The sequence below is a fragment of the Lepidothrix coronata genome, unplaced genomic scaffold, assembly GCF_001604755.1.
Source record: "Lepidothrix coronata isolate B3197 unplaced genomic scaffold, Lepidothrix_coronata-1.0 Scaffold168, whole genome shotgun sequence".
Classification (NCBI taxonomy): domain Eukaryota; kingdom Metazoa; phylum Chordata; class Aves; order Passeriformes; family Pipridae; genus Lepidothrix; species Lepidothrix coronata.
The window spans coordinates 1,157,040-1,182,993 of NW_016690348.1; the positions used below are offsets into that span (position 1 = coordinate 1,157,040).

General features: G+C 41.9%; 1 protein-coding gene across 1 annotated transcript in view; it reads left to right on the forward strand.

The window, feature by feature from the left end:
* The first annotated feature begins 3,395 nt into the window (after positions 1 to 3,395).
* The window catches only part of GPR176 (G protein-coupled receptor 176), a 35,238-nt gene continuing 12,679 nt past the window's right edge, over positions 3,396 to 25,954 (forward strand). Inside the window, 1 exon segment of the mRNA XM_017829769.1 lies at positions 3,396 to 4,487. Within this exon segment, the coding sequence (XP_017685258.1) occupies positions 4,259 to 4,487 (229 nt within the window). The 5' untranslated portion in view covers positions 3,396 to 4,258.

The window sequence follows — 25,954 nt, forward strand, 5'->3', positions numbered from 1 at the left end:
GGTCACTTCTTGTAGTAACTACTGAACAGGACTGCCACAAGATGTAGCCTCCGGTAAGTTTTGGGATCTTAATAAAGAAACCCCAAATAAATTAATACATACAAGCTTATTGACTAGGTGAGTAATCCCCAGGCAAAGAAAAATGTTACAGTAGTCTGCAGCTTGCTACCGTGCACCCAGATATATAAATGGAGTTTTGGTGACTTTCACTTTACTCCCTGACCTTCCAGTACAGACTTTTTGTTATAGACCACTTCAGGAGGGACTTATGCTAATGAACAGTTTCTATAGCCCTCAATTTTCCTTCTGAAATTGAAAGCTTGTTCCATGTGTGTGTTTATCTTTCAGTCACACTTAAATAATGTTCATTAGTATCTAACCAAAGCCGAGTATTAAATTGTATCACTGTTGTGATGCTGTTCTCTATTCCTTACCACTCCTGGAACCTGTCTTTAGTGGCAAGGTCTTTCTGTCTCATGTTTTTTGTGGGAAATGCATGACCAAAGCTGTGTAGTGTTTATCTAACAGCAAGAGAGATCTCCTTTTGCTCAGTCAAATGCGACCTGGGGCACTGTAACTGATCACTGGAGTTTCCTCTGGTGCAGTTGGGTATGCTTATCTATCAATTTGTATAAATAGTTTCCCTGTGTTAAAGACAAGACATAAAAGTTTCTAGGGCACAGATTCATCTTCTCTCCCACACAGAGACACAGCAAGAATGGCCAATTAGAAGATGTGATGCAGTAAGTAATTAAGAAACGCAAGTAAAATTTCCTTTAACAGAAATTATAGGTTTATACTTCCTAAGTATGTGGTGTGGGGCACACAGCCCAGCACCTGGGAAACTTCTCCTGTGTTACACTGTGTAGCAATGGGTGGGTCAGGCATTGTTAAAGCTGCCCAATTGTTCCCATTCTTTGTGACTTGGCAAAATTTTAACGGTTTGGGATGAAACATTCTAGACCAGATGTCTACCTCAGGCTATTTTTTTCCTCTTAATTTTTTCTATAATGACTCATTGTTTCCAAGAAGAGAGGCAGATAATCATGACATAATCATGAAAACATTCTAAGAATTTATTTTAAAAAGTCTTGTACCCCAGCAGAAGTGTGAAAATTTGATGAATGAAGGGGAAGAGACAACCTTTTTCAGTGCTGTGGCTCTGCTAGCTAACCTTGTGAAAACCTGCATAAACGGAATTGAATTACATTACTGAGGGAAGTACTCATATGCTCCCCATAGATTTACTGGAATGCAGTGAACATCCACCTGCCCTAAAGATGTGCAAGACTGCATCTGAACAGAAGCTTCCCTTCCAAAATTTATGACAAAATTATTAAACCTATAATGTGTCACAGCACTAAAATTTAATTCTAGCTATTAAAATTTAATGAAGTGAGGTGTGAGAATGTGCTTTCACTTCCCCATGGGCATAGTGAGGGTTGGTCAGTCTTCCTAGGTGAAGTGCAGGAGAGAGGGGAAGGGTCCTGAGTGTTAAGAGCAAGAAGTGTGGCACAAAATAAACCCTCTTGTCCCCAGAGATCAGAGGGGCTGGGTACAGCTGGGCTTATTCTGACTATAACCAATTTGTCATTATATGTCTGGCCGTGTTCAACAGGAACTTCCACAACCACAAATTCATGAATAGTGCAGTTTATTGAAGCAACAAAAATACAGAGTAGGAATTGCTACTGATAAATGCAGTAGCCGTAACAGATCTCTAATAATATTGTTTTAATCTAGGTAATAATAATATTCGTGCTTATCAAGGCAGCATCCCCAGTTGAGAGGAGGGAAAGCAGAATAGCCTGTTGGCTGTCTCCAGGGTCTTTCTCCTAACAGGTGAAATGTCTGCCCTCCTCCAATCTATGCTATGGTCCTGCTATGTTACATATAGCATGATCTAAGTGGAGAGTTGCGTAATACATTCATTCCTGTGGTAGCATGTACTTCATTAAACTTATTAGCATATACAGGTATATGCATTTTAATATTTAAATGACCTTTAATCCAGGCCAACATTTCTTTTCTGGCCATGGCACCCTTCAAAGTTCTGGTCATACAACTTACTTCTCTTCTGTTCCATTTGCCAGTCAAACTGAGACCATCCTATCTACACAGGACCTTTTCATTTAGCCAAGTCATCCTTTCTTAGTGTCAACTATGCAGATCTATGCAACGACAACATAGAGGGTACACAGTGTAGGCTGTAGATAGCAAGCATTAGCCCTTGCCTGGCGTCTTAGTCATCATCCCATCCTGAGGGAGGAGCTGAAGAAAGGGATTGCTTTATATGAGGAACAGTGCCTTGAAGGTGGCTGGGAGGTGAAGGGATGGAGGTCAGGCTCTGGTTACAGATAATGTGTCCAGAAGGAGGAAGAGCCCACTTGAGTGTCTAATGAAAAATAAGATGAGGGGAAAGCATGGTGGAAGCTGCTGATTATTGCATGGGGAGAGCAAGGAAAAAATGGGACTGGTTGGACGAGGTGAATGAGTTGAGGTGAGAGAAAAGGGTAAGAGGGTGATTGAGCCTAGGGCCACACTGGGAGTGAGTAGGAGACATCAATTACTGGAAAAAAGGCTGGAGCAATGAGCTAGGAGACTCATGCTCCCAGAGGAATGAGTGGAGCCTGCAAAGGGCAGGGGCCAAATACACGGAGATGCAAGCAGAGGTTTGGCCAACAGCCTTCAGGACCTGTGGTGGAATGGGGTGGTGGTCAGCAAACATCTTTGAACCCACAGCACACCACCCAGCTCTGTCCTGTGTCACCCAAGTTCACATCACAGGTGACAGGATGTGTGCCACTGAAATACATCTCGTGGGTGTTGGGTCCCTGAGGAAGCCTTGCTGTGCAGGAACCATACTCATGGGTAGCTCCTCTTCTTGGAGCATTTCCAGATTGGCTGGCCAGTGGCTGAAAAAACTTTATTGTCTTGATTTTTAACTAGCCACCCTCCTTAAGTCTTCAAATTAAAGGCGAATGTCCACCTGCTATATGGATGCACAACTTTTGCACAGTCAAAGCCCAAATTTATTGCATCTACTGAGGAGCTTTAATGGCAAATTATATATTAAAAATACCTATTTTAACAAACAACACTAGAATCCAGCACCGTCTTTTGAAACCCTGTCCTCAGAATTACGGACCTGTTTTAAAATACCGATTTAGAAACGCTCCCAGCCACCGAGCGAAATGGCGGCTCCGCCGTGCGCGGCGGCCACGTGATGGCGGCGCGCCCGCCCCTCTGGAGCGCGGCGGCTTTTGCCCCGCTAGTCCTGCCCGCCCCGCCGGCCACCGCCTCCCGCGGGATCGCGGCGGGGCTTGGCGGCAGCCAGCACTGTGGGCTGGCGGGGCCGCGGGTAGCGGGGGCGCAGCAGCTCGGCGCCCGGGCCGAGATGTTGGCGCACGAACGAGCGGGGTGTCGCCGCCAGCCGCGCTCAGTGCGGGGCGCGCTCAGAGCGGGGCGCGCAGGGATCGTACGGAACCCTCTCGGTTCACTGGAGGCTCGAGCGCCCCCCGCCTTGGGATTCAAAACCAAATTAATTTTCCCCGAGAAATAGCTGGAGCGCAGTGGAACCCACTGAGCTGTCACTGACCTCTCTGGACGCTGTGTAAGGGTCCTTGCGGTGTCCAGCGCCGCGCAGAGCCAGGAGGGAGGCGGAAGGGCGGGGGGGGGGCGAGCCGTGCCTCACCGCGGGAGGAGCGAGCTGGAATAGATGGGCCAGGGGGAAAACCATGTTTTTCCTCCCTCAGGGCTGTGAGGAAAGGCAGCGCCAACACTGAGAGTGGAGTGGGGGGAAAGAGCTTTGTTCCCTCAACTTTTCCAGACCAGTTTTGGTGTGCAGTGAGCCCTGGTGCGCGGGGGGCGCGCCGCGACCCTCGGCGGAGTTGGGAGGATGAGCCGCGGTGCGGGCTGTGATTCTGTGTACTGTGATTCCCTCATTCTCGCTTATTGCGGTAAAACATGCTGAGGAGACCTGTGGCAGTGTGAAGCAAGAAATATGGGAGAGCTGATTGCAAGGAGAAGCCTGGCTTGTTTTCTGTTTTCCTTCACTGGCTATCATGATTTACGAGGTGGAAACGCGAACAGCCGCCTCTGCTTCCCGGGACACAGGAATGTGGTGAAGATGCCTCCGAGAGTAGGGGCTGTATCCTTAGAAGCGCCTTTTTGCCGGTGGGCACCATTTACTCGCTAAAGGGAAGGGCTCAACAACCTGTGGTTATTAGGTGGTAGCAGAGAGGGCAGGAACTCCGCCATGGGGTACGACAAAAGCTGGATGTTGAGGAATGAAAGCGACCATGCCCCGTACCAGGCTGTCACCAGAGCTCTGGAGATGAGGAACGCCTCGGCCGAGCAGATGGTGTGGCAGGGCGGGAACGTCAGCGAGGCCGGGGCCGTGGAGAGCGAGGAGCACGGCGAGGAGCGGGGCTACCGGCACTTCACCACCACCGTGCAGATTGTCATCTTCGTGGGCTCCTTGCTGGGTGAGGCAGAGTTGCTGGAGTTTTTTTTTTGATGTGTTTTTTTCATCCTTACGGTCAGAGACTGCAGACCAAATGATAACTACATCATTTGATGCCTTAGTCACTCTTCGTTTTGCTTTTCAGGTCCTCAGGTGTATGATTTCAAGTTCCTTGTGGGTTTTGATGAATAAAGGCTATAACTGAAATGCTGTTTATCACAGATGAGAACTTATACATTGTATGTATGTAATAGTAAACTTTTCTGTCAGGATTTAAATGGACAAAAATTAAATGGGTTGATTACACCCTTATTTTCAGCTCCAATGGAATCTGTTTAATACAAAAAAGGATGTAGGGTGTTTTAAACAAGTTTTGCTAAATTTCAGTTTCACACTGTGGTAATTTGGTATTTGTGGCCTGCAGGTTTTAAATGAATCCTTTGAAAGTACTTTATTCTACAAATATGTGTAACCATATTCAATCTTGCCCAGTTGTTATCCTTACAGTAGGAATCATAGACTTCAGATATGTGGTAGTAAACTGTTGTCAAATAAGTTTACAAATGTGTGTATGTTTCCTTTAGGGTGCCTGTAGTAGGTTGTTTTGTTGGGAATACAGATGTATGCATTTCTTAACAAAAAAAAAAGGTGAAATAAACCTTATGGTCAATCAAGTTGGCACTGTTTGGGAGTTCAGTAGGCTGGATTTCAGTAAAATGCCACTACTATCTCAATTATTCAAAGCTAGTTACTGGAAATGATAAGGCTTTTCACACAGGGCTTGACTAACAAAGTGTCCAGCTTTCCTAGGTAAGTTCAGGTGGACTTTGCTGATGGTCATTTGCTCTTATTGTCAAGGATGTGGTTTGGGTTTTCCTGGTCTTGAGTAATGCTAAAATCCATTTCTGTGTTCAGGGTAGTAAGTTCTAATATCTGTTTCATTTTGGTAATACTTAGTAGCACTTAAATAAATTCTAAGAAGGTGGTAAGCATAGTCTTGGAACAGTGTTGAGACTCAGTCAGTGATATACTTACTAGTTATTGTTGTAGGTCACTGAGTCTTTTGGCATCAATTACTCCTCTCTCCCCATGGTTCTTGCTTTTTTCTTTTTAGCACATAGATAGTGTGGGGAAGGGACTCTCTTTTTCCATATGTTGCACAGTACCTGGCACAAAATGATAGCCAGCAAATATTGCCCTGAATTAAGACGACTGGGTGAAAGAAGTCAGAAATTTAGTTATTTATTTTTTTTTTATTTTGAGCCTGAAAGAGAGCCATGAGCATGGATCCTACAGTTTTACTTGAAGAAGGAAACAGACACACTCAGGTAATCACTGCTTCAGAAACTAGGAGTTTTGAAAAACCAACCAACCAAAAAATAACGTAGCTACAAATTCTGCAAGGCTAATGTAAGTTATGGTTTGGTGCTCCTGCAATTTGTTTTCAAGAGGTGGACTGTGAAAAGATTTGGACATGTCACAAGGGGTTTATTTGCAGAGTGGATGGCTGGGAGGCTGATGAAGCTTCCACATCAGTAACTTCTCCAGGACTGTCAAAGAGCTAAACAAGAGAGGAAATAATGTGCTTCTTTTTAAATGATGAAAATGCACTAGGTCCAATGACACATGTTAGCAGTGGGCTTCATGAATTTACAGTGATGGAAACCAATTTTAACTGTTTTTTTGAAACTGCCTTCTTTTCCAATCTCCCTGCTGCCCTGAAATACTAATTTAAGAACGTTTATGATACACACTATTGTAACAACTGAAAACTTGTGAGTCTTTAAAGTGTCTTCCCATATCATCCCTATGAATGTAGTGCTATTTTCTCTTTACTGAATGGACAAAGCCAACAAAAAGCTGAAGCCCTGATCTCCAGGAGGTCTTAGGACTTCAGTGCCTGCATGCTCAACTCTCATACGTGCCAGAAGTTTCACGTGTGCATGTGCTGGACAGTATATCTGCATCAGCAGGGGATAACAACTTGATACTTACCTCACTCTTAGGCTTGCACAAACACTGTTAATTAAGTTATCATTTATTTTCTGACATGGTCTGTAGAGTGTGAGTGTCATCCAGGTCTTTTCTCCATTAGGTGAGCTCCTCACCTGAGCTGCAGAATAGCAGTTCTTTGGTCTGGTGAGTCTCAAGTTCCTCTTTACAGAGAGACAACCCTTAAGACTATCCTTCCTCCTAAAGCACGAGATGGGGGTCATGGCCCTCAGAGGTAGGATGTGTGGGTTTGAATCCTTTGTGGTTTGGGTGGATGTACAGCTTGTGCATTTCACAACATCAGTGTGTGCCCAAGCCACTTAGCTGTTGGATAAAATAGCACTACCCTTTTAAAGGAAGAAATTATTTCTATTTCCAGCTTGAAAGGGAACAAATGTATATGACTCAGTCTTGATAATGATTACTGGGGTCTGACACAAGCAGTAGTCTACAGCATGGAGAGGTCCAGGTCCTAAAAGAGGGAAGAATCACAGTTGGTGTTGTGAATTTAATTTAGGTTCCTGCTGTGCAGAAGAATGTGATATCAGTTGTGAGAGAGATGTACATTATGGTTTTTTTTATTCCCATTTAAGACCCCTGTTTGAAACCTGTGGGAAGACTTGTAGCAATAGCAGAAGTTCTTGTGTTAGTTTTCACTGTGTTGTGAAAAACCAGTGCTATGGTGAATGTTTTGTCATACCTACGGAGGGCAAAGAAGAGTCAAATTGTTCTTCTTTATGGTTACTTTTAAATACATTGAAAGCTCATCCTCAGTTTATTTATCTGTTTTAGGTAATAATATCAGTGATACTAGATTCTGAAATTTTTGTTTGTCACAAGCTTGCCAAACCTTGAACATGTGACCTTACATGTGACCTTAACATGTACCTCAGAGGGTCTAACTGGTTGAACAAACCAGAAATATTAAGATGAGGCTTGTTAAATGTCAGATTTTTTTCCTATTTTTTTTCCTAATTTTTAAAAAGTTTTCATTGTTAAAAAATTCTGATTTTGTGAAGAATCAGATTGTTCCATGCTTGGAATGGGCAGAACATAATTATTTAGTCATGAAATCACTAAATATTTAGGGCGCTTAGAGATAAGATTTCTTCTGGTAACTTGGGTATGAGTTACTGAGTTAATGAAGCTATAATATGCTTAAAAGGTACGGTTTTAAGTAGCTGTTCCTGTGACTTTGAGTCTGTTCACACAAACATTCTATTGTTGCTCTTCCACTGCTTGTGTGGAATTTCTCACCTAGCAGAGTACCTATGATGTTAATATTCAAGAACCGAGGAGTAAAATGAGTAAATCTGTGTCTCTGTACTTTCAACCCAGCTGGTACTACCAGTTATGCCCTCCCTTGACTGTAACCTACCACAAGGTTTCTGCACAAGACAGGAAGCATTGCAAGGAGAAATGTGGTCAATTTAGTTATCCTGGTCAGCAGCTCAGTTTGCCTCTATGAAGGAAAGATTTGCAGTATATTTAAGACTTGTAAGCTATTTCTTTCTGTGATGCTGTATCTGAGTGCATGAACTGGGGAATTCATCTGGTAGGCTTAAATGCTTTGTATGTGTTGATAAACTTAGCAAATGCAGAAGCTAAGGTACCAAGGGTGTGAGAGCCTAGAAGGCTTTGTTAATGCTGTCTCCCTGTGCAGCTCCACAGCTAGTAATGGCAGTTCTTGCTAGTAAGGGCCTTTCCTAGCCTGCAAGCTAACAGCTCTAGGCAGGACTAGAATAAAACAGTGAAAACACATGCCACTGGTGTTTCTCGTTCCACTGCTTGAACTATGCTTGGGTCAGGGAATGTGGAACACGTTACAGAAAAGAAAGCAAGCGTGGTGAACATCAACAAAAGCGCTATGGGAAGAACCATGCCTCTCAGTACCACTTTCCTTTTCTGATCCACACGTGTACTTGGAACTCCCTGCAATCAAGAGAGTGGGTGCCTCAGGAACTCTGAAAGAACAAGTGCATGTGTAGGGAGAGATGTTTCTGGTGTGGGGTCAGGGGAGTTGCACTCAGTAATATGTTTAAGCCATAGCTTAAGGTACTGTATGACTAAATTTGTTGCTGCTAAGAGAAGTTACTATAGGAGAACAGAAGCCAAAATAGTTATGCTGCTTCTGACAATTGTCTTATAGATGACTGTTTTTTGAACCTCTCAACCATCTTACCTTAAATACGGGGGGAAGTGAAAGGCATCAGTGGGAAGAATTGCTGATTTTACAGGCCACTGGAACGATACAGGTGGGAGTACTGTGACATGAGAAGAAACACACTGTCAGTACTGATTCCTTCAGTTCACTTAATCCCATGTGGTAAAAGGTGTCAAGAGATTCAAGCTTTTCATGCCCTAACTCGTTTTGAAAGGATGTAGAAATCATCAGTGGAAGAACAAGAAAGGTAAAGATTTTCTTTGAGATTGATTGTTTCACTTCCACTAATCCTGCACAGATCTCTCCACTCTGCAGTTCCTTGTATTCTGCCTGATTCAGGTTAGGTAATTTTTTATTGCCTTGTGAGAACTGTAGGAACTGTTTTGTTTTATCTAACCTGTGTTTCAGGCCACTTCCCTCCACCTGCTACCAGATGAATGTGGCTAAGATGACGAAATCAGGATTACTTATGGAAGTGAATTATGATTTTCCATCACAGTAATACTGGCTAGGTTTCTTAGCTGACGAATTCAAATGGCTGTTATTGAAGGGATGAAGTTGATAAAAGGAAAGATAAAATAAATTTTGGGTTTCGGACTACTGCCTTGTCAAAAACTAAAGTTTTGATGATGGAGACTATATTCTCCATCCTCATGATTTTTTTTTTGACATGTTATCCTGTTTGTCTGCCTCTGGGTTCTCGTTTCAGAGTTTTTCTTCTGAGTCTGTCCGCTTCACAATGTTGTTCTGCCACCTATTGCCATATTAACAGAGTGCCACCAGTGATGCAAATTCATAATAAAAGCACAGTTTTTCATGCAGCTGCTGAAGTTGTTTCTCTTTAAACAGGAGTAAAGTTCTGCTTGGGATTTTTTTTCCCCTTTAAATGAAAAAAAAGATTTAGTGAGTTTTGCTGATCATGTAGGGATTTATTTGGAAGAAGACTGCTGAGTACTGTTGGAATGGTAGAAAAGGAAAATTTGTAGTGTTCTCATGTGCATGGGAAGTTGGTTTCTCCTGCTGGAGAATAGTTAGGCTTCAGCTTTTGTATGATTTGTTGTGATCACAAAGGTCAGCATGTCTCAGAGAAATGCAGGCCAATGAGGGTTGTGACCAAGACTCTTACTGTGCTAGGTTGTCTGTACATTTGCCAGGTATGGATAGAGCTTGTTCTCACAGAGCAAGTACAGAAACCAGGAGGTTCAAGAGCCTATAAGGAGAGACCATTTTTTTTTGCCTGCTACTGCAGTGAAGACAAGGCTGTGGTTTGACTGACTGAGATCAATGGGCTAGGAAAGTGAGACTCTGCTGACTTCTCCTGTAGTGCCTAACAGACTGAGAGTTACATCTGGCTGTGCAGATACATCTGCATTGGCTTTACAAATAAGAGGACCCTAAGGTAAAGAAGTTTCCACCATTTGAGAAGCATGCTGTGCGGCAATATTACCTTATGAAACAGTTTATTGCTTTTTGTTTTTCATTCACCCCTTTCTGAGACCTATGTAAACTGTGCATTCTAGGTTTTCTCTTGTTTGTTCTCTCATCATGAAGACTGTATTGAGAGATGGAGCTTATGCAGTGATCTCACTCTTCCATTTTTTGGGATATATTTCAGGCTGTTCGGGCTTATAATATACAAAACATGTTGTGAGGATTAATTTACATCATGGTAGGACTGACAGTAGCACTGCAGTGTTTCAGTAATGCAGAGCAGAGCAGCCAGGTTGTGGCAGGAGATCACTAGTGCTGTTGGTGTTACTCATCACACACTTGCAGTCAGAAGAAATAGAGACTTCAGATCTTCCAGAAAGAGGTCAAAGGAGTAGATAAAATTTTATAGGTTGTTTTTCATTAAAAATTAAAAAATTAAAAATTTAAATTTGTAACCTGAAATTTATAGTATTTTTTAATTCAGACTATTTCTTCTCTCCACCTCCTCCTCCACATAAAAAGAAAACAGCAACAAGCTCTAATATATTCTTGGCTGCTATTCAAAAATGAGTAAGCAGTTTATGAAAACAGAGTATTTGAACAAGGTAACTGTGAACAAATACTAGCAATTTGATTCAGAACAGTATGGAGTTACTGCTTTTACTCTTGTGGCTAGTTTGAAAAAGAATACATGTGGTCAATGACTTGAAATAGGTGACAACTGATGACTGGCAAATCAAATATGCTTTTTTTTGTTTGTTTTAAGCTTGGGATGACAGAGGACTCCTTTTCAAAGTGAGTAAATTTTTAATAGGTTTCTTTTTATCAAAGATGATTCTTGAGATCAGTTTTGCAGTGCATATAGGAGTACAGCAGTACTGATCTACAAAGCATATTTTCCTCTTGTCATTAGAAGGAATCAGTCTGCAGTGACTAATTATTACTTTAGCACAGCAACCAAACCTTTGGCAGAAGGAAGAGAGTGTACTTCATCTGAGTTTTGGTGGGGAGAGGTCTGTGGAGGTGGCTGCAACTGCTTTCAGTTGAGTGCGAGCAGTGGGAGAGGATCTTGAAAATGAAGAAGAGGGTCTCCAAAGAGCACTTGTAGCCAGCATACACAGTGAGTTTAGCTTGAAAGGGGGATAAAATTGGTAGGTGAAATGCAATGGACAATAGTATGTTCTGTTATTCTCAGGAGAAGAGCAAGGATGACCAGGAATAATAGTATTGAGGGAAATGAGGATATGTGCTCTCTCACTCTTAACACAAGTTTTTCCACAGTTCACTTACTTGCATACAAATTCACATACCATTAACTGCAGTTAAATGGAGGAGCTTATCATAGAATCATAGAATCAGCCCGGTTGGAAGGACCTCCGAGATCATCAAGTCCGACCCTTGATCCAACACCGCTGTGGTTACTAGACCATGGCACTAAGTGCCACATCCAGTCTCTTCTTAAAAGCCTCTAGGGATGGAGAATCTACCACTTCCCTGGGCAGCCCATTCCAATGCCTGATTACCCTCTTTGTAAAGAAATTCTTTCTAATATCTAACCTAAACCTCCCCTGGCACAACTCGAGACGGTGCCCTCTTGTCTTACTGATAGTTGCCTGGGAGAAGAGACCAACCCCCACCTGGCTACAACCTCCTTTCAGGGAGTTGTAGAGAGTGATGAGGTCTCCCCTGAGACTCCTCCAGGCTGAACAGCCCCAGCTCCCTCAGCCTCTCCTCATAGGACTTGTGCTCCAATCCCTTCACCAGTCTAGTTGCTCTCCTCTGGACCTGCTCCAGCACCTCAATATCCTTCCTGAACTGAGGGGCCCAGAACTGGACACAGTACTCCAGGTGTGGCCTCACCAGTGCTGAGTACGGGGGAAGAACCACTTCCCTGGACCTGTTGGCCACACTGTTCCTGATCCAGGCCAGTATGCCATTGGCCTTCTTGGCCACCTGGATGGATCTATGCTGGCTCCTGTTCAGCTTCCTGTCAATCCAAACTCCCAGGTCCCTTTGTGCCTGGCTGCTCTCCAGCCACTCTGAGCCCAGCCTGTAGTGCTGCAGGGGGTTGTTGTGGCCAAAGTGCAGGACCCGGCACTTGGCCTTGTTGAACCTCATCCCGTTGGAATCAGCCCAACTCTCCAGCCTGTCCAGGTCCCTTTGCCGAGCCCTCCTGCCTTCCATCTGATCGACACTCCCCCCCAACTTAGTGTCATCTGCAAATTTGCTGATGGTGGACTCAATCCCCTCATCTAAATCATCAATAAAGATATTAAACAGGACTGGGCCCAACACTGATCCCTGGGGGACACCACTAGTGACCGGCCGCAAACTGGATGCAGCACCGTTCACCACCACCCTCTGAGCCCGGCCCTCCAACCAATTCCTAACCCAGCACAGTGTCCCTCTCCAAGCTGTGGGCTGCCAGCTTTTTCTGGAGTATGCTGTGGGAGACGGTGTCAAAGGCTTTGCTGAAGGCCAGGTAGACACATCCACAGCCTTCCCCTCATCCACCAGGCGGGTCACCTGAGTTGTGCTTTTACACAGCTAGGCTTGGGTGAGATTATATCCCATTATAGAATCACAGAATAGAATCCCAGAATGGTTTGGTTTGGAAGCAACCTTAAAGATTGTCTAGTTCCAATTCCCCTGCCATGGGCAGTGACACCTTCCACTAGACCAGGTTGCTCCAAGCCCCATCCAACCTGGCCTTGAACACTTTCAGGGATGGGCAGCCAGAAGTTATCTGAGCAACCTGTTCAACTGTCCCCCACCCTCATGGGAAAGAATGTCTTCTGTATAGCTAACCTAAATTTCCCCTTATCATGGTTTGTAGTTTATATTCTTTTCATATTACCAAGGTCTGAGAGTCTGCATTTGCTCCTGAGGTTATTTGAGTATCTTCACAATTTTCATGTTAGCCATGTAGATGAAACTGAATTTCTTCTATGCCATGTAGATGAAACTGAATTTCTTCTATAAAAAAATAATTATTTTCAGACATTTAGGAAAAAAAAACCCACAAAAATTGATGGAAATTATAATGAGAAAGAGATGTCCTCTAGATATCTCGTGTCTAGAGCTAGTGTCTATTCCACAGATTAAATATGCATCTTACTTTCTGTGTATTTTTTACTAACTGTATCCCAAATAATCCCAAATCCAGGAAACTTTTCCAGACCTTTTAGGTCAGTGCCTTATTTGAGGTTTGGGGAATTAGGCTCTTTTTACTTGCTCTTTTGTCTTCCCAAATCTGTCTTGTACAGAAAGAAAATTCACTGGAAAGGCTGAGGATGCTCTGGTAAAGTTTAAACTCTATTTCAGTGGTTATAGCACTTTTTCAGAAACTGTGGATTAAGTTGGTTATCTTCTGGTTAGCCATGTTATGATGATATCAAAGGGAGGTGTCCTTCAAAAGAAAACGGTGCCCTTTGAAAGAGATTCCAGATTTTCACAGTGCAATGTGAGCCTCTGCTGCCTTCCCAGTGTCCTGCAGGATTTCCCAACTTGTCCCTGCCCCTAAAGCTGCTTTTCTTCTCCCTGTCTTGATATCTTTGCAGACAGATGTAAAATGGAATTGTTACAACAAGTAATTTATAAAGGGATTTGTACTCCTTCTGGAGTACAAACCCAAAGTAACTGGTGGTCTAGGTAATGTGCTTGCAAAGGTAAATGCATACTAGCATAAGGAATAAATATCTCTATCTTTGAACAGCTACCAGTGAAATTTGCTACGGGCATCTTCTGTAAAAAATAGTGCAGGGAATCTTGCACTAAAAAAATACTGCAGACACATCATTCAAGTCTAGACTGAGAGAATTTTTAAAGAGTAAGAGGGGCACATCTGCAAGAGGTCCAACAAAAAATGTATAGCCCTGCCCCCAAAAAGGGTAGAACCATCTGAGAGGAAGAAAAAAAAGGTTTGAGGATGAGAATGACAGTGTTTTGTTTCTATTGGTGTCACACAAAAATTGAAATTGTTTTAGGTGACATCTTCTAAACCAGGCACTTTGCATAGATTAACTTAGTTGCTGATTAGCTAGAATAGTTAAAGTTTGGCAAAGAAAAAAGTGACTGAAAATTAATTCTAAAAGGAAGCATCAGGCAAATGATGATATGGTGGTGTTTGCGTGTAATAATAACTCCATAATAATAATGTATTACAGTATCGTAACATTATGGTAATAATTTTGTCCTACGGTTTTGTATGGGTGAGCCATGGACCCTGCAGCAGTAAGCCCACTTCAGGATGCACCTTGGTGAAGTCTGTCTAGAATAGGTATTATGCTTTCGCTCTTATGTGTGTTCAGGGGAACGCCTAAGCAATTCTCTTTGGAAAAAAATTGAGTTTGAGGAGAGGGTGAAGAAGAGGCTTGTGAGAATGCTGGAGCCCCCGTTGCCATGGAGACCTCTCCTCCCCGAGCTTTGGCAGAGGTGCCTTGTCTGGCTTTGGCTGAGGGGCTCCTCAGATAGCACTGCTGCTGCCTTTTAAAAGGGAGGCATTGGGAAAAGAGCTATTTACTTAGTCTGGAAGTGTGTGAGATGCAGTGATTTATACCTGAAATGCATGTGCCTGATATGCTGAGGATATTGTGTGCTGAAGAGTTCCTCAGTCATGTGCTGGGGGGTTAGCAAATGTCTCTAAAGATCACGTGTGTCAAGGATGTTAAACTGATCCCCATTTAGCACAGAATCACAGAATATCCTGAGTTGGAAGGGACCCACAAGGATCATCAAAGTCCAACTCCTGGCCCTTCACAGGACAGCTCCAAGAGTCAAACCATGTGTCTGAGAGCATTGCCCAAATGCTTCTTGAAGTCTGGCCACTTGGTGCTGTGTCCAGCTCCCTGGGGAGCCTGTTCCATGGCACAACCAGTGTTCTGAGTGAAGAACCTAATATCCAACCTAAACCTTTGGTGACACAGCTTCATATCATTCCCTTGGCTCTTGTCACTGATCGCCAGAGAGAAGAGATCAGCACTTGTCCCTCCTCTTCCCTTCCTGAGGAGGTTGTAGACTGCTACTGTTTTGGGTGAGACTGATTCATTTTACTGTCTGTAGTCCCTATGTGAACACTTTAATGAGAGCTATGAACCACAGCTCTATAAGTAAGTGACTGGATGTCATGATTTGCTTTTCATTGTGAGTTACATTTGCTGAAATGCCTGCTGGTGTATATATCACTCAACTGTTTTGAACTTCAGTAAAGATCTACATACATCAAGATTTTGTATTGGATATTACGGGCGGTAAGTTACTATTTCATGCATGAATGAACCCATGCACTTAACAAGAATTTTAAATGGTGCTAGTTCTGTTACAGATCTCATTTATTAGCTTGCTATTGGGCAGGCACCATGAACACTTAAATGAGGGTTTTATTCTATTCTGTTCGTTTTTTAATAATTAATTTCTTATTTGTGTGATCTTGGAAAAAGTAAGTTTGCCACTTATTAGGAACATATTTCAAGATCTAGGAAATTGCATACTTTTCTTCCACTCATCTCCACAAAAGATTCTGGTAAGTATTCAAGTGCTCTTGAATCCTGTAGGCTGATAGAGGTGAACCTGCTGCAGCTCTATGTCCCCAGAACCAGCCATAGCAAGGCAGGGCACACATTCCCAAGAGGCACACAATACATCTGAGCAGCTACACAGACTGACACAGAAAGAAATTGCAGCACTCATGCAGACACAAGGTGCATCAGTGGCCTTGTCCTCTTCTTTTTCCCCCGGCTGCTTAGGATGAAAGCCCATTCGTATAAAATATATGAGTATATAGATACATAAGCCCAAATGGATCCCTCTGTAGTAGCTGGTCTTAGGCACCCAGTCTACCCAGTAGCTGGCCTGGGATCCTCTAGTTTCCCAGTTGGCTCACACAGAGACACACAGATGTAGATGGCTCTCTCCAGTAGCTGGCTTGGAGGTCCAGGTCCTCTGCTAGCTAACTTTGAGAGCCCTCTTGTTCCCCCGGTTACCTGGCTCAGACTTACGGCCACACCAATACTTGCCTTCTAAGCATCTTCTCTTACGTGCTGGTTAGTCTGGCTTGATGTTCAGTCATGATCACACACTGACATACACACCACACAAACGCTTATTTTCCGGTCTCTCCAGTCATTGCCATCCTGATGTAACAGCCCTGATGTCCCATGGTCTTCCTCCAGTTACTGCACTTGGATTTCTGTATGTTCACAGATCCATGGAGTAGAGAGCCCCTCACCCACGAGAAGAGTTGGAAATGAAGTTTAATGAGAAGATGGGATAGACTGTGCTGAACAGATGCAGAGCATGGCACAATAAGTGTATGGCCCACATGCCAGTTTATAGATGGCTTTTATCTCATTTTCCCTCTATTCTCCCACATTTGTTCCCACCCAAACCACCATGAACTCTCCTTTTACCCCATACCATAAACATCCTATAATAGGTCTTGTACAATCTCAGAATGCTCATTCCCTGCATCCCACAATGACTGCCTTACCCCTGGGCTAAAACCTCCTACTCTGAAAGGAGACCTGGAGAGCCTCCCCCACAGACCCCTGGATGGGGGTGACCCCTGGCCAGTGGGGCTGAGCGTCTCCTGCAACAGACTAGTGTCAGGAGTTAAAGAGCACAGTTACCTGTCTCAAATACTGTTAAGGCCACAGAAGGACTTTACCATGAGATAAGCACAGAAGGGAGCAACAGAATGCTGCTAACTCTAGGCCTGGAGATGCAAGGGATATTTAGCACATCCTAGTTAATGCATCTGGGCAAAAATCCCACTGTGGCAAACTGTAAAGGAGCAACTGCTCATACGCATATCGCTGGTCAAACAACACCCCAAGTTATGGAACAAATGACATCTGTGACCACCAATGACCACCAAAGCCCCCCTGAATATGCCTCCATGGATACCTGGAACTTGGACTGTAAGATAAGCCACCATGGCAGGACCTTGAGATAAGATAAAGGTGGTACTATTGTCTGGGTGTTATCTCAGACCTAGGGGGAGGCTAACAAAGCTTGGGGAGAAAAATGTATCACTGGTAATGGACACAAAGAATGCAGAGTTTACAGTCCACAAGGAAAGCAACTCAGTAACTGTGCTGAAATCCGCTCTAGAAGGTTATGCTGGCAGGGGAAGATCCTGACCACTGACTCATGGACCACTGAGCCAAGAAACCCATGGACTCAAGAGGAAGACTGAGCATGCAGAGTAATTAGCATGAGAAGTGAAGGAATCATTACCCAATAGAATAAGAGAACTGTGTAGCCAATGAGTGTTAATTCCTTTGTTTGCTAATATGTATAGATAGTGAAAAATTTTGAACAACCTTGGGACCCCCACCACCAAGAAGCCCAGAGGGACCAATGGGATGCCACTAGATCCACAGGTGGTGACTGTCTTCTGCTTGATCTCTCCCTCTCTCCTTCCCCCCTCCTCTTCCCCCATCCCCCTTCTCTCCTCTCTCTTTTCTGTTTCTTTCTACTTCTCTACCTCACATTCAGTGTTAAATAAAATCCTTGTTACTGACTTCAGCATAGGGTCTTGTTTTCTGGGGAGGGTTTGGGGCAGGGGCTTCTTTCTCTGAATAGGATTTTGTGGTTCCCATGCTTGCTATTGTGTCTCTCTGCTCCTTCATCTTCATGGAGGTGAGCCTGTAATCACATTTCTTAGTATAAGCTGCAAACCACTTCTTTTTGATAATTTGGGTAAGATGAGGCTCTGAGGTCATGCAAGATATTGTATGTGTACTAGTGGGAATATCAATGTGAAGTGTTTTGCACTGGAAAACATAAGTGAGTTTTATATACATCATGTATATATTTAAGGAAAAATTCCTAAAGTATCCGGGTAATGCTTTGTATTCCTGTTGTACTTTTTTTAACCCCTGCACCCACCTGGCCCATCACAGAATTTGTAAATTACTCTAAGTAATCTTGGATGTCCAGTATAGGTGGCCACTGGGGCAACAGTTGAACTGGATGTCCAAAGACTTGGGATTTCTCCATATTATGTTTCCTGTATGTGCTGTCTCAATATCTCAAGAGTTCTCAAAATGTTTTGAGAGTAGGCTAGATACTGCTAGAAAGTTTGCAAATGGCAGAAATACTAGTAAGGCAATTATTTTATTGTACCTCCCTTCATTTCACTTATGATTAAATGCTCTCTCTGTAGGAAGTACAGCCTTTTGCTTTCTCAACAGTACTGTTACATGTAAGCCTTTTTTTATTTTTAGCATCTTCAAATTAGATTTAGCAGCTGGAAGCAGGAACAAGAACTGGTGCCTTGTAGGCAGCCAGCTTCCATAGAAACATTGCAATAAGGAGAATATCCTGGACTGGAAGGCTGGCTGAATAAGAAATCACATAACCTCTCATGGTAAGGCATTAGATTAGCCAGACAATGCAAATGGCAATTATGGTGGTAACAAAAGCAGTAGTGAAGCTGAAATGGTGATGGCAGGGAGAGCTCTAATTGTCTTATTCTCTGCTCATGGTCTTTTGCTGTTGTTGGCGATTGCTGTGGAGTGCTTCCTTTTAAAATACTTTATTAGCTATGATATTCAACACTGTAATGGGCATTCTTCTCCATCATGAATTGGCAGGCTTACTTCCTGGCAAATATAGACCTTCTTTCTGTTTTTTTGAAAAAAACCCCTGTGATTGTTTGGGAGACAGAGACTATTTTTAATCTGCTTTCTTCTACCACCTTTGACTTACTTTCTTGTCTGTCAAAGCAATTCCATACAAGAACTCATGAATTTCTTCCAGAAGACTGATGAAATACGAAGTAGTGTTGCTGCTTCTTGTGTGACCTCTTGTATCTTTCTCCAGAAACCTTGTGTCATTTGGCAAGTTTTCAAACTCCCACAGGCCTTCCTCTTGGTGTACCTATATTTCTTATGGCACAACTGGATAGTTTCTCTGATACTGTAGAGCAAGAAAAAGTCACTCATACAAGGAGCTAAAATACATTTTCTTCTGCTGTTCCCTGAATTAAATGGAAAAAGTGGAAAATACTGAGGTAGGGTGGTTTTTGTTGCTGTTTCAATTTAATATCTGTAATTTTTAGGAGTATCTGAAACAAAGAGGGTAGTCTGACTTGCCTTTTCCCTTTGTTGTATTAGGCTGTTTATTTCCCATAGCCTTTTCAGAGGAGCATTAGCTACAACCAGTTTGGACTGTGTCAGTCTGAATCAGGTATTTCTCTGCCTTTTGGCTTTCCCCAGCTCTTAGTTTAAATGTTTCCCTGCAATTTTAAGTCTGACTCCAGTTTGTTTAAGATACAGCAAGCCTACCTTCTTTTACAGGTTTGTCTTACCCAGAATGGTACTTGTCCCATTTCTTAATGTATCTAAAACCCACTTCTCAGCATTCCCATCTCATTCATGCATTGAGACTCCAGATCTCTGCCTGCCCCCAGCATACAGAGCTCTTAATAACTCTCTTAGTGACAGTGGTTAGGAAGATCCTGGTCTTCAGTATCCTGGTTGATTGCCTGAACTGAGTCTCTAGAACATTCCTTCGACACTTCCCTGTGTTGCCAGTACTGATACTGACCATTGATCCTGTTCTCCCTTGTGAGCTTTTGGAAGATCCCAGGAGGTGTGCTGTCTTTGCACCTCACCGGCAAGTTACCCTGTGCACCTTCCTCTCCAATGTCTCAAAGCCAGCTAACTGTGCCGAGTAAAGCACAGTAAAGCACTTTACTTTACAGTAAAGTAAAACTTCTGCCATGGCTGTTTTCTGTCCTTGGAGTTCTTTCTACTACAGGTGCATCCAGTATGCAAGGGGATACTCTTGCCCAGGTGGATACTGTCTGTCCTTCCCCAAGACTCATGTCCCCAGGACAAGATCTGCTGCAGTGGAGGTGAGGCTGTGTAGCAGTGTCCCTGTAGACGTCATCTGGAACCTTTTTATTTGTCTTAGCGGTTCCAGTTTAGCCATTCCTACCCAAAGAAGGTGAAGACCAGGAAGTACTTGTACATACACACACCTCCCTTCCCCCACCCCAGCCCCCCACAAAAAAACCCCAAACCCAACCACCCTGAGTAGGTAATCAGACATGCTGTGCTCTGGCCAGTAGCAATGTTTGTTCCTGTAATTTGACTGGCATGCTGAGCTTAACGTGTTAGTTTTTTAAAAGTTTTATTAGTTTAGGTTGTCTTTTGCTTCAGTGATTAAGATTGCTGTCCTCCCACTGTACTGTAGGATGATGCCCTTGTGAGATGCTTAGCAGTGAAGTAAGATGTAGCCCATATGAGAGAAACTGAGGAGTGTGTGTGGAGAAGCAGGTTTGTCTGTACCTTTGGCAGTGCAGGCTCCTAATGCACTCTTCCATCTTGGCTGCCCCTGTTCACTATGCTTCTCTGGTTATTTAGTATCTGCCTTTTGTCCTCTTGCTGCCTCCACCCTGGGTATGCTCAGCCCCTCTGGCAGGATCAAGGGACTGCCTTGCAGACCTTTTCACATCCCACTGTCGCACATCCTCTACAGCAGTTGCTTGGCAAACACTCAGAGCAGCCTCAGCAAACTCCCGCTTTACCCAAAGCACATGGCCACCAAAGGAAGCAGGCCAGTCCCAAACTCACCAATCTTGCTTGCCTTCCCCCTGTTCCTTTTTTTCCTGGGCAAAACAGCTGTACCACCTGCACCACCTGCACTGTTTGACTGCCCTTTGTTTGTTATATGTGCTCCCACCACAGAGATAGAAGCATTCATCCTGTTTTGCTTGGAGTGCAGATCCCCTGTGATGGTTGGGTGTAGCATCCATCTGGCTTTTTTATGTACATTGTGTCTCCAACTTGTTTAAATTAAGTGTGGGAAACTATATACACAGATATGGTAACAGTGTATATGATTACTAATCATCAGGAAATGATAGTGGGATAGTGCCACATGCACTGTTCTCTAACATGTCCATATCTTTTTTGACCCTGTGTTTTAAAAGATACAGTTCTTATTTTGCCCGCTCCAACCAAAAATTGATGCATTAATAGAAAATGGGGACATTGCAAGGAACATCGTGTACAGGTCAGCAAAATTACTATAATACTTAGAGAAAAAGCTGCAGAACTCAATAGTGTATTACAGAATGTTTGCTTCACTTATAAAAATTGTTATCTATTATCCTTATTTTCATCCAGTACAGTTCTCTAGTGTTTATTCTAGATTTGGCTAAGTTCAGTATTCTATGTCTGCATTTTAATTGGGAAAAAAGAATAAATTGCCACCACACTAAAATTTTCTGACTGTAATAAGCCTCTGTAATAGGACAGCAAAGACATCCTTTTATTTTATTTGTATCAGTATCAGCAAAGGCTGATACTGCATAATGTGGTGCTACCAGCCTCTGGAAACCTATTTTGACTATTTTAAGCATTTAACAAGGTAAAATTGCACTTCAGGTTCCAAAGGAGCTGAAAAACATTGAACTACTCTTTGGATTCTGTTTCTCCAGTAATTTCTTAGTGTATAATATGGACAGATCCAAACAAATAACTGTCTCAGAATACCTTTTGTTTACTGGGGCTAATTTGATGCAGAGGTGATTGCCTTGCAACTGAAAACGCAGATTATGTGGTCAAAGACATTTCTATCTGATAGGATTTAAAACAAACAAATAATATGTGGAAATGTCTAGGAAGGGAAAATAGAGCCCTAGAGCCCTAAACTGTCCATCTTCTTCTTCTATTCATACTGTTGCCCAAAGCAGGGAGAATTAAGAGATGACCTGCAAGTCCTGCTTTCCTGTCATGACTTGTGTCAGTCTTAGCATGGTTGAGAAGGCAGTAAGGTAATTTTATGATCGTGCTCCTCTAAATAAGTATTGGTACAGCCAATTCATAGACAGTGGCCTGCTTGAAGGATGAAAAATGGCTTCAGATCTCAGTATTGCATTTTGTGTTGGTTTCATCTTCTATGAGTAGGTTTACTTATAATGTAAATCTCCTTGCATGTCCTACAGAAACACCATCACCTCAGCAAAGGAAAGCTAGTTAGTTTTACAACTAATTCATAAATCAGGCAGCCTGGGATTGATGGAATGGCAAGAGAAAGATATAAAAATGCTTCCCAGTTGAGTCTGCTCAATGCCAACAAATGGAAATAGTCCTTTGGGTTCTCAATTCTCTTAGTGTATAGCAATATAAAATTTACTTTTAATTTCCATTTTCTTTGCAGAGTATGATTATCAGGTCACCTTAAAAACATACAGCCTTGAGAGAGTAGTGTCTTCTACTGATGCCTCTAAGGGAGCTCCCTGTACCCTGGTAGGCACATCTGTGGTCTGTGGTTTCAAAATATTTCAGAAAATAAAGCTACATGACTGCCATCATACTGTAATGACCCAAGTAGCAGAAATCACCAGCCAAGTATTTGGCCTGGAAGAGAGTTGCTTTTCTTTAAAAAAAAACAAAGCAAAATAAAACCCAAACCAACCGACCAAAACCTCCCCCAACATCCCCCCCCTAAACTCTATCCTTCCTCCATCCAAAAAAAAAAAACAAAAAGAAACCCCCAGACATGTTGCAAATTAGATAGGAAATAATGAATGCAGTGTTTAACTATTTAAATTCAGAAAAGCTACTGACATACTGACAATATTTACTGCTCTGTACTGTTAGATTAAGACTATTGTAAGTAGGCTATTAATCAACAATTTAAAACCAGTAATGTATATACAAGTCTAACATTAATATTGCAAATTTTTTTGCATTTATCCATACACTGGATGCTTTATGAAACATTTATCTAACTATCGTTGTCAGTTCCGTCTCTCCATTAGCATATTTTGCCAATAAAGAATAAATGGTAAATTAACTTTTCCATCTTTGAAATACGAAGAGTTTTTGATTGATTGCTGTTGGAATACTGAGACATGAACAAAAAAGTTAATTATCTCCACTATAAATAATTTTAGAGGAATCAGGGAAGTCATGTAAATTCTTTAGGATACAGGTGGGACACCTTGCTCTCCTCAGTGTGCATGTTCTGCTGTGGTCTGTTGAGTAACTCACACAAGCAATGGTAGAACAAGTCAGAGTTTAACAATATGTCTTTGACTTCTGATGCAATGATTTTTTTTGCATTGTTATAGTGCTAATTTTTGAAGTTAAATTTTTATTGACTAGGCTCCAGAGGCAATTGCAGATTCTCAGTAAAATCTACAAAAGAACTGTGAGCTCTTTGTTTTTCTTTCTTTTCTTTCAGTCTAGACCATCTGCTGTTTAAACTTCAAGTTTGTTATTTTACTGACGAAGTCTTCCTTTACTATGCTTTTAGAAAAGAGGCTGCTTCTGAATGCATTTCTCATAAATTAAAGCTTTTAAAGCAGCATTGTAGTCACAGTATTAGAATGAAGATCGAAAGGGATCATGGATATGGAGCATTCCAAGGTTTCTCTGTACAAAGAAGTGGGTTGGCAGGACAGGACAGAGTGTCGTCATATAGCTCCCTGTGCTGAATATTTTTCTAGGAGAGCACTGGAATTGTTCAGGCTGTCAGTAATATCTTTCTTACAAAAAAAAAAAAAAAAGGAAAAAAATCACTTCAAAAGAATCTGAAAGAAGTCCATATACTAGTTTGCTAAAATAAAATCCTCTTAATGAAGACATTTTGAAACGCAGGTGGCTATTTTTCCTGCTATATTTATAAAATTTTCAAAATATAAGACAGACCTTATAAAAACTGTGTAATCTAAAATTACTATCACTGTGAAGCCTTCTGTTTGCTTGTATTAAACTTATCTGTGAAGCTTACACAGTGATTCTCATGTGGTTTCCCCCAGTACACATCTGGAAGCAAATTGTTTTAAACAGTGACTAAGTTGTGTCCCACTGGAAAATCTGAAAGAATTGAGGTAACCTCTGAGAGTGGTTTTTCCTGTTATTTGAGTGCCTCCTTATTAAGCATTACTTATGTTTGCATTGGCACTTCAACACGTAAACATTACAATGTCTCTTAGTTGAAGAGAATTTCTGGAATGCCTTTTCTTAGTTAAATTTTTTAATAAAATGTCCTCCCCAGATTGAATTAACATGAGAAAAATAACTCACATACATATTCATTAGTTTGTATTTAAGATTCTGTTATAGTATATCCTGGGTGTAACCATGCTGATGCTTTGCTTTTGGAACTTCAGTGACAGTTTGGTAACATACTTGTGAGTAATTTTCTGTTATATAACATTGAGCACCAGGTACACTACTGTTTGTTTTTTTTAAACAATTCCATTTTTTTCCTTAAATTTTTTTATGATATATTTTTGACAAGATTTGCTTGTTTCTAATGCTAGGAATATGTCTAGTAACTTATTTGAATAAAACAACCCAAATTATTTTACATTTGTATTTGTGAAGCTATTTCTGAAATTGTTTTCGCAGTCATTGCTGATACAAATGAGTATAAGGGTGAAATAAAAGCCATCTAAAAATTCAAACAATTTTCCTCATAAATGAATCAAAAATACATGGTTCGAAGATATGTTTCATCAATGCATACAAATATCTTAAGGGCAGGTGTCAAGAGGATGGGACCAGACTCTTTCCTGTGGTGCCCAGTGACAGGACAAGGGGCACGAATTGACACACAGAGAGTTCCATCTGAATATGTGGAAAACCCCTTTACTTTGAGTGTGATAGAAGCACTGGAACAGCTGCCCAGAAAGGTTGTGGAGTCTCCTCCTTTGGAGATAGTCTAAACCTGCCTGGATGTGATCCTGTGCAACCTGCTCTGAGTGAACCTGCCTTAGCAGGGGTTGGACTGGATGATGTCCAGAGGACCCTGCCAACTCCAACCTTATTCTGTGATTTTGTGAAGCAATTAAAATTTTGTCCATATCAAAACTAATAATGTGAGGTTAAGAAAAGCTAAATCTTTCATTGCTTCTGAAAGGTTTCTTCTGAAAATTACCAAAACCACTTCAGTAAGGAAGAATTTAGTTTTTCATGTGCAATAGCTCAAATTGACTAAGAGCAGGAAAAAAAGCAGAACTGGTTTGGACTGCCTCTATCTGATGTAGTATTGTTACCGTGGTCTAAGGATATAAAGCAAGGTAAGGCTTCTGAGGAGGAATAATATATTTGATCCTACTGAGGGTTGTAGGTGGAAAAGAGCAGTTTCTCTTTTCTCACGTGAGTTGAGAAGCAGACATAACTGTAAAACTGGGTATTGTGAATTTTAATAAACCCTAGTAATGTAATAGTGTGGCACCCTTGGAGCAAAGACCAGTATTTCTTTTAGGGTCCTTTAATTGTAGCTTGGATTCTGCTCCCCAGTTAATTCCTGCTGGCTGCCCTGAGCTCTGGGGATGTGTAGCTGCAAACAGATGCTGAGACTATGTAATGGAAACCTTGTGAGTACAAAATTTATATAATTTAAGCCTTTTTTTCATGTTCATGTTCATGTTTCATTCAGATCGATCTTGGTATTTCTGTTGCAGGTCTCTACATACAAATCCTTAAATGGCTCAGGAAACAATCCACTACTTTTTAATGTATTAAGGTCATAAGTTGAAATATGCCAAACACCTGTAGTTAAATTAACAAGAGCTTTTTCTTTCGCTCTTCTATCTTGGAAGACCACCTGGATTTGTGGTAGTGATTTTTCAGGGACTAGTAAAATATGCTAACTTTATTTTGCTCTTCATATTCACTCTGAAGAGTGCAAAATGTGTCTATTTTGTTTGTTTTTAAGGTAACAAGACTGATTATATAGTTTTTAGTTAAAATTGAAAATTTTGTGTCCAGGCAATGGCATTACAAAGCTGAAAGGGTTTCATCTGTAAATGGACACCTTTTAGTTCCTTCATGGTAGAACTGAAATCACTATAGACTTCTGGCATATGTTTTTGTTGCTACTTGGTCTGCGGAAGTTAAGAGAAATTGCTGGATTGTTTTTACTTTCTGTTT